At 35.4% G+C, this 10093-nt stretch overlaps 1 protein-coding gene across 1 annotated transcript in view; it reads right to left on the reverse strand.

The window, feature by feature from the left end:
* MIPEP (mitochondrial intermediate peptidase) overlaps window positions 1–10093 on the reverse strand; it is a 94213-nt gene that overhangs the window by 70387 nt on the left and 13733 nt on the right. The window contains exons 5-6 of the mRNA XM_015563309.1: window positions 4521–4584; window positions 827–856 (exon numbers count right to left, since the gene is read on the reverse strand). Coding sequence (XP_015418795.1) covers window positions 827–856; window positions 4521–4565 — 75 coding nt within the window. The 5' untranslated portion in view covers window positions 4566–4584. The remainder of the gene's footprint in view (window positions 1–826; window positions 857–4520; window positions 4585–10093) is intronic.

Consider the following 10093-nt stretch of genomic DNA (forward strand, 5'->3'; position numbering starts at 1 on the left):
TGTAATTGAATCTAGTCAATACAATGTTTAAAAGTATTTTTAGATTAAAAATTAAGTATTTGAAATGTAGGTGAGAAAATATACTATCTTAGAAGATTATACTAAAAAGGTGAGGAAAAAGGAATTGCTAAAATTCTTCACAAAGTGTAGATAACTTCCAGAAGGGGGAACACTTTAAGAGTTCTGAATTTTGCAAATACTTTGGTATTTAGAGAACGACAGCAGTGGAGTGGTGAGAACTAGACTGGAGCCCATAAGGCCAGGACCACATATTCTCTCTTTTGTGCCTGGCCCTCACTGTCAGACTCTCACTGTTTGGTTCTCAGATAGCCATAGGTGATGATGGAGATGGTGTTGGCACATCTATGAGAATTTTATTTGGCAGTAACACTTTTAGGACACACAATCTATGGAAAAAATGTGTATCAAAGGGGTGACACAAATATTTCGAATGAAATATGAACTATAGTTCAGGTCTACCGGAGGACAAGAGATAAATTTTCAGCTTTTACTAGAAAACTAAACAAGCACCTGGACCTGGGCTCATGATGGGCATCATGTGAAAACAAATGGAAGTCTTTCTGGAAAAGGAGTCAATAGCTATTAATAAATTCTAAACTATACTAAGACCCTAAAAAATGACTAAGCAGCACTAACATATTTTTAAAATAAATATATAAGATGCAGGTGTACATTTGATAAGATGCTAAAAATTAAGTATATATTAATAACCAAATATTTTCAATATAGAAAATTCAAACTTTATGTGAAAAATAATTTTTCAGATAGTCCAACATCTTTATAGTCCAGATTTCTCTACTCCTACTTTGTTTCTGATATGGCCAATTAGCACCACCTAATGGTAATAAATGGAATAACAGAAAAGATGAAAAATTCCAGGATCCCAAAATTTCCCCCAAAGCCTTTACTATGAAAAAATAAATAAATAAAAAATAACTCTTTATCTGGAAAAATAAAAAGTGGGTTTACTTCCCGACTTCACCAACAATCTGCTAGGCATTTCATCATCTTGAAATAACTAAATGAGCAGTACTCTAAACTCTAAGAAGTCTATGAAATTGTTATTTATTACATAATCACTAAAAACATATACTTCCCTTAATTTCAAACTTGTAAATTATATTCAGTGAGACCTTCCAAATTAAATAAGAATAAAACTACGATTTGTAGATTATGTTCTTGGGTTTACTTCAAGATCTTTCTTTAAAAAGTGTTAACATTTTTCTTTTATCCCATCCTTGCGGAGCACCTTAGAAAACAGACATAGAAGTTACAAGAGAGACTTAATGTCCATGGGTCCCAGGGAGTTACTTGCTGGGAAGGGCAGCTATTCTTATAAAAACATAAGATAGCCCTGGCCAGTTTGGCTGGGTGGTTGGAGCGTTGGCCCATGGACTGAAAGGTCCAGGTTTGATTCCTGGACAAGGGCTATCCCTGGTCAGGGCATGTGCAGGAGGCAACCAACCTGTGTCTCTTTCACATTTATGTTTCTCTGTCTCTGTCTGTGTCTACCCCTCCCTTTTACTCTCTCAAAAAAATCAATGGGGTAAAAAATATTCTCGGGTGAGGATTAAAAAAAAAAAGTAAGAGAACAAGTTTAATACTGGTGAAACTGACCTTGACTTGACACATAATACCTTTAGTAAAGTTTCAAAAACATCTTTCATGAGGATTAAATAAAATGATTAAATCATTCAGCTACAGCCTTCCTCCTGAAGACATCAAACTTGATTAATATTAGCAGGCATTATTATGACTCATTATACATTCATTCAATATTTTATTAAGTCCAAAACTGGTATGCATTAAAAATATGATCCACATACTCTATCCTTGAGAAGTATATAATTTAGATGCAATAATAGTAACAACAACTTCAATAAAAAGCAGTTAAAGATAAATGTCAGGTGCATGAAATAAGTAAAATATGAGTTCATATGAATACAGAATTCCAACTCGGAGATTGATGAAGCTTTGCAGACACCATCGGCTGAAGATGAATCTTAACAGGGATTTTAGGGGGACAAACCTGGTGAGCAGGCAGATGAGGATAACACAGAACCACAAATGGAAGGACAGAGTATCATGAATTCACTGAGGCACAGGGAGAGCTTATTATACTTTTTCAATAGACAATGGGAAGTCACTGAAAGGTTCTGGACAGGAGAGTAACAATCAAGTCAATGCTTGAAGGAAATGATTCCAATGTTCAGACAGGTAGACTGACCACTGTCAGTCAGAACTGTAGGAAGGGCTCAGGGGTGGGCAAACTTTTTGACTCGAGGGCCACAATGGGTTCTTAAACTGGACCGGAGGGCCGGAACAAAGCATGGATGGGGTGTTTGTGTGAACTAATATAAATTCAAAGTAAACATCATTACATAAAAGGGTACGGTCTTTTTTTTCAATAGTTTTATTCATTTCAAACGGGCTGGATCCGGCCCATGGGCCATAGTTTGCCCAGGGATGACCTCCACCCAGCATGTTATTCTATTTATTACCACAGTGGGCAAACTACGGCCTGCGGGCCGGATCCAGCCCGTTTGAAATGAATAAAACTATTGAAAAAAAAGACCGTACCCTTTTATGTAATGATGTTTACTTTGAATTTATATTAGTTCACACAAACACCCCATCCATGCTTTGTTCCGGCCCTCCGGTCCAGTTTAAGAACCCATTGTGGCCCTCGAGTCAAAAAGTTTGCCCATCCCTGCTCTAGAGTGTTTGACATACAGGTGGGGCAAAAGTAGATTTACAGTTGTGAGTACATGAAACACAGAGTTTATTCTTGTATTATTATTATTAATTTTTGCATTATTTTCCATAATATAAAAGTAAAACTACTTTTGCCCCATCTGTGCGTAATATGCAACCTACTAGCTCTGTAACTTTGTATAAATCACATATCCTCTAGATGTCTGTTTCTTCATCTATAAGACAGGAATAATAGTAGCACCAGCCCCAAATTTGTTATAAAGATCTGATGAGCCCTAACTGGTTTGGCTCAGTGGATAGAGCATCGGCCTGCAGACTGAAGGGTCCCAGGTTCAATTCCGGTCAAGGGCATGTACCTTGGTTGCAGGCACATCCCCAGTGAGGGGTGTGCAGGAGGCAGCTGATCAGTGTTTCTCTCTCATCGATATTTCTAGCTCTCTATCCCTCTCCCTTCCTCTCTGTAAAAAATCAATAAAATATATATTAAAAAAAAAGATCTGATGAGCGATATATGCTTTAAACTGCTGTTAATTATAATGAGTGTCAGGAAGACAATGGACTGTAGGACAGCCCAGAGATTTGGTGATAAGGATCAAGATGATTTTTTGGGGGGATGCAGACAGATGCAGGAGAAGCTCTAAAGGAATAATCCAGGGACTTGGTCACTGATTAAGATATGAGAATATTGGGAGTGGAAAAAAATGCAAACTGACTCTAAAATTTTATTTGAATGACTCTGAGAATGGTGGTATCACTGTACAGAGAAGTAAACAATTGACTTGGAGAGGGGAAAATGTGTCCATTCTAGGCAATGTGAATTTACAGTATAGCCTATTAGCCTTGTGGATGTTGGGCTTAAGGTTAGGCCAGGAGTCATGTATGAGCAGTCTCTGCATTGCTCAAACCCTGCACCAATTAAAATGACATAGTCTATTCTATATGTTATATATCCCAAAACCTGGCCCTCTATTTTTCAAGATACTCTAATAAACTAATCTCTATTAATCAGTTAAATGGCTTTATACTATACTTATTAGGAAAAACTTTTTTAAAATAAAGCATAACTATAGTAGTCTAGACTGCAGGCATGTAGGGGAGATACTGTGGAGCAAGCAATTCTTTCAGTGGTGGTCAAGTCACCCCCATTCTTCCAACCTGGAGCTTGATATTGAAATGAGGCACTCAGTTTCTTAAGATGTCATGTTCTGGAAGGAGCAGTGGCCAGGGTTAGGAGTCCTGGAAACTAAGGATGGGAACTTGAATAAAACTCTGTATTGTTTCCACACCTGTAAAATGAGGAGTCTTGACAATATAGAAGGCCTGTCTAGTATCAGCTTAAACTTTGCACAACCCATACATACTGCTTCAGGAACAAAACTGTGTAAATCTGTCAAAGACATCTATAATATGAATAAATATACCTATGTAAAGGTCTTAATGATATCCCTGTACTTCTACCTCCAGATCTTAATCTTCAATGGTGTCAGTTCCCTCACTCATTTGCCTTGTCTTTCTTGATACTGCCCATCTCATCCTAATTCCAAGACATCTAAAACATCCCTACTCTCTAAAGTCATTTTTAATTCTGAATTATCGTGGTGACAGGCCAACTTCTGGAGAGCACTACATTCAAATACAACCTTTAGGAGAATTTCATAATATAAATGATCTAAGCAGTTTTACAATATGCAAATTCAAGCTGTACATGAGGACTGTAGCAACAACGATACTAATTAAATATTAGTAAAACAAGAGAACCCAAAAAACAGAAAGGAAAGTTTTACCTTTTCTTTGTCTAGATGGATTCCACTGATTTCAAAATCAAACATAAAAAGTTCGGCCACTCGCCTATAAAAAAAAAAAAAAAAGAGTTCCAAGTTATAACAGGAAATAATAATTACAAATAAAAATCAATTTTTTGCTAAATAAATCAGTCTTCTTCAATATTACTGACAAAAAGGCAGATGTTTATACACACACACATGCACACATGACTTTCTTTGAAATGAGATTTAACACCTTGAAAAGGTGAGGCAAAACATCTAGCTGATTGAGTGAATTTTAAACTGTCCTATGGGTGATCTAGCATCATCTATATTATGCTAACTTAAGAACAGTAAGCCTTAAGCTGAACCAAAGGAATGATGCTGACTCCAATGAGGAGTCAACAAATTTATCTGCTGCTTTTTTCTAGTGGAGGTGGAAATCTTTTCAACTGTCCAGCTTTCCTTCCTTCAAAAATATTTACTGCATACTGAATGCAATGCAACAAATTAGTAGTTGTAAGACACACACATCTGCAACTAGGTAGGCCTATACATGTCTAACTATAATACATGTTATATTTAGCATGTGTGTTGAACAGAACTATACTCTAACCTGCCTGTGGGTAAATACTTATGCATGTTACATATGGCATCTCTCATAAGGAGATAAATACTTTTTAAATGAATTAATAAATACAAGGAAAAAGAAATAATAAATTTCTTAATAGGGATACAAATAAAAGTGGTGAGTTCAAAAAGAGACCATTAATAATACCCTTTAATGTGTCAGCTGTATTTAAAGCATCACCTTTCATTCATTCTTCACTATTGAAAAGCAGGCTCTTCATCAGCATCAACCCACCATCATCTTTACCTTGTGCTAAATTTGCTTTAGACTTGGGAGGGAAGATTCCTCACTATCTCAAGAATTAATACTAGTATGTTTTATAGAGATCAACATTCTTTAATAACCATAAAATGCAGCTGCAAACTTAACAGGCCCTAATTTCCTTACCATTCCTTAATGTAACAATGTCATCAGAGTGTCAAGTACTAGCAACAACAACCAAACAGTGGAAGAAAAAGTATCCTGGATAACATATCTAAAGTAAGGGGTGAACTTTTCATGGTACAAGCTAATTAATATAATTTACTTTCCCATTAGGTTTCCAGGGAAATAAAAATATTGAATTCATAAGATACAGTAAATGAAAGAAAATATGTGTGCACTGGAAATAAGACATCATCATGCTGTGTCACAAAAGCATGGGCTGGGACACACAGCTCTTCAGATATTTTAGAGTAAAAATATATGATTCCTGGCCTCCAGAAGATATTAGACCAGTGGTTCTCAACCTTCCTAATGCCACAACCTTTTAATACAGTTCCTCATGTTGTTGTGACCCCCAATTTCATTGTTACAAATTGAACATAATTAAAGCATAGTGACTAATCACAAAAACAATATGTAATTATATGTGTTTTCCGATGGTCTCAGGCGACCCCTGTGAAAGGGTCGTTCGACCCCCAAAGGGGTCACGACCCACAGGTTGAGAACAGCTGTATTAGACTAATATCACTCTTAAACATGACTGACAAATATTATGTAATCAGGAAACAAGAGTATATCTCACAAGCTGCTATTACCCTTGTCCTTACATAACTGCAACCATCCCTAACAGGCCACCTTCCCTCCAATCTTGTACTCATGGCAAGACGATCTGTCTCAAGGTCAGAAGTCCTTAGTATGATTAACCTGACACCTCACGAAATGTCCTATCCTCCCTGGTGAGATCTCTGAACACTGTCCTCTACCATCAACCAAATCTAGGACCTCTACTATGGACTCCAATAGAATTTGTGATTTTTGTTTAAAATAAAAAAATGTTGGGTCAACAACATACAGTTTTTTAAAAGGTTGTGTTGAGGTCACAAGATAGAAAATCATGTGGTGAGAGGCCTTCATTGTATGGAGCTATAAATGCTTTACATGGAAATTTATAGTAAACAAAGAAGAAACAAAAAAGTTTCAACCAGTGTTTAAATGTCAATATATGTATTGCAAAACATGAAAAACAATAATAATTTGCCTTTTATATATGAGCTTATTCCTTTATTTGCAGACCACTAACCTGTGAAAGCCACCATGATAATTACTTATTTTAACTCCATCCAAATCCCAATAATTAAACACATAAAAGAGTTTATACTTGGACAAGTTTTCAAAGACCTTCTCCATGAAATTTTCCATTTTCTTCCAACTATGAGCAGCTACTTAGAATATTAAACTCTTTGATGCTGTGCTGGAAGCTGAGTTTCTTGGCTCATGAGAATTGTTTTCTTTCTTTTTCATCCTACAGCAAGCTTGAAACCAATTTCAAGTGTAACACCTCTTTCTGTTAGTACTTTTTTTCTGGAATTATGTTATCCAGGTATTTGATCTAATCTTCTGGCTCTCCTTGACTTTTCATAATAGACATATTTATCTTCCTGATTATTGTGCTACTATACTTCGAATGAACAGATTAAAGTTAGACTTCTAAAATTCTGAAAACTCAAGAGAACACATTGTAATTTATTAATTTACCTTCTTTCTTAAATAATGTAAAGTGCTTCACTCAAGCCCCTAAACTATCCCCATTTTCTCTATCTCATATTGATCTCCTTTCCTAAAGAGTAAACCTAAAAAACATACCACTCTCTTTTTTAGCGAAAGTATTTGCTTTTTTTTTTAATAAGAGAAAAGAAAGAGCAGAAGTTAATAAATTGGTGATGGAAACTTATTCTATAAGTTTACTGTATTACGTAAGTTTATTGTATAACAGCTTTACTGTAGAAATGTACGAAAAAATTAAAATCACTAATCCCACCAAAGATAATTGCTATTAAAATTATTGTAGTATTTCCTTCCAGTCTACTTCTTTTTCTTTTTTTAAGGCTATGAAAAATATGTTTAATTAAATAAGATAAGGTTAGAGATATTAGCACAGTGCCCAGCATATAGCAGGTACTTGAAAAATGTTTGCTGAATTTCTGAATGGACGTAGGGGCACTACATGTATTCCCTCACTTAAAAGAGCCATTGTCCCCAGTGCCACAACAGGTAGGCTGGGAGGAAGGGTTTGGGGAAACCCAATGGGACTTCAGCACAGGCTGAGGCAGCATCTTTGTTTTATGAAGATACCAACTGGTGACAATTAACTTGTGACTCACACCAACAATGAAGACTTTCCCTGGTCTTCTATCCAATCTACTTTTGCTATGTTATACCACTTATTTAGAAAAATTAAGATCCAACTATATAGACTTCTGTATCTTGCTTTTTCTTGAAAAATTGTATCACAAACATTGAATATTTCTCTACATCTTTAAATATTCTTCATAAATATGACTTTCAATGTCTATATTGTGTTTTGTCAAATGGACTAAAAAATGTATTCAAAATTCCTTATTCCTGTAAATCATGCTATGATAAAATCCTTGTTCCATACATACCTTTATCCTTGTTTGTTTCCTTAGGATAAACTCCAAGAAATGAAAATGATCAAAAAGTATGAACATTGACATTATTATTAAATTGCCCTCCATAAAGATTTATCAGTTTAGATTTTAAACTAAAGAGGATTCATTATCCCAAACCATTAAAACATGATTCTTATTCTGTTTCGACATTGTTAACTGATGAGCTCTTAACTTTATTCTACCTTTCTGTAACAGTGATAGGGCTCAATTATTGAATGACTACTATGTGCCAGATAACTGACAAAGCATTTTACATTAATTATTGTGTTTAAGCCTCAGAATAATCCCATGAAGTACTTTTTAAATTCCTCTTGGAGAAGCTATGAACCATCCAATGGAGACAGTCTAATATGGAGGCCAAAATTCCTGTGAAATGAGTTTCACAAAAAAGAATCCTTTACCCTTTTTTCCCCCTCTATAAAGGGGTTCATTATTCCTCTTTTCCTTTTTTTTTTTCTAATATAGGAGCTATGGGAAAGGGGAAAAAAATTTTAAATATGTTTTAATTCATTTCATAGAGGAAGGGAGAGGGAGAGAGAGAGAAACATCAATGATGAGAGAGAATCATTGATCGGCTGCCTCCTGCACACCCATACTGGGGATCAAGTCCATAACCTGGGCATGTGCCCTGACTGAAATCGAACTGTGACCTCCTAGTTCACAGTTAGATGCCCAACCACTGAGCAACACCGGCCGGGCTCTCTTTTTCTTTTTTTAAAAATAATTTGCAAGGCCTTTTAACTGAGGAAGTACATTAACCCTTTATTATGTAACATTTGTCCCAGTTGTTTTTTTTTTTTTTTTAAGATTTTTTTTATTGACTTTTAAGGTGAGAGGAAGGGAGAGGAAGAGAAGCATCTATGTGCAAGCACAAACATCGAATGACTGCTTCCTGCACACCCCCTATTGCAAGCATATCAAACTCAAAGGCTAACACGGGCCAAATAAAAAGGTTTAAGTTTATGTGGGCCACAAAAAACAAAGCTTCAATTTTCATAGAAATGTAGGTTTATTTCAATAGAGAGGTGCTGAATACAAAGGGCTGAAACAAATGAGTAATTGTTAACATAAAATAATACATTTTAATAAAAATTAATATTTTTTGTTCAACATTAACTTACCAGATACTAAATAACTGCACAAATTAATAAACGTTAACGCAAATAAACCTATTTTTCTTGTTCTCTGAAAGCGAAATATTTTCTATTGCGCACACCAAACAATTCAGTCCAAGACTAATGAGGTGGCAATCAGCTGCTAAACTATTAACTGCTAGTATTAGGGGAGAGAAATGGTGTGCCTGCGCGTAAGGGAAATGAACGCAACACAATTATAGTAATCAGTCATTAGCGAACGTTGTAGTTCATTATTGATAATTATGTTTAACAAGATATTGTAAAAATTAAATTACAAAATTTTTATTAAAATGTTTCTTACATACCGTTATATTGGCTGGGCCACAAAAATATTCCCATGAGCTGCGAGTTTGACATGCTTACCCTACTTGTAAGCCTGAAGCCTGGGGATGTGCCCTGACCAGGAATTGAATAGGCAACCTTTCCATAGACGAGACTACACCCAACCAATTGAGCGACACCAGGCAGGGCAAAAGTCTGCAGTTTTAACACATTGTTTGCAGGTAGTTTTTATCGTGCGCTAACAGGTGGCACGGGCCATTATTGCTAATTTTTTGCGCAAATGGCAACGTTCAGTAAAATTACGATAACTTTAGTTTACGTATTTATACGTTACCCACATTCTACTGCTAGTCTATAAAAAACGTATTAATACATGTCCCGCGCACTACTACTATAGTCAACGTAAAACGTATAAATACATTTCCCGCATACAATGTGTTAATATTATTAAATAAATCTTTCCTTTTGTGGTCTGACTTTGGTATCATGAGAAGAAAGACCTTCCACATCCTAAGATTTTCAGTACATTTATGATTTCTTTAAAAACAAAACAAAACAAACAAAAAAAACACTTCAATTTTAAGTTATCGAATTTTCTCACAAAATAGCTATCCATTGACCTCACATCATGACCTAAAAACTAAGTCTTTC

Source organism: Myotis davidii, unplaced genomic scaffold (genome assembly GCF_000327345.1).
Source record: "Myotis davidii unplaced genomic scaffold, ASM32734v1 scaffold859, whole genome shotgun sequence".
NCBI classification, from domain to species: Eukaryota; Metazoa; Chordata; class Mammalia; order Chiroptera; family Vespertilionidae; genus Myotis; species Myotis davidii.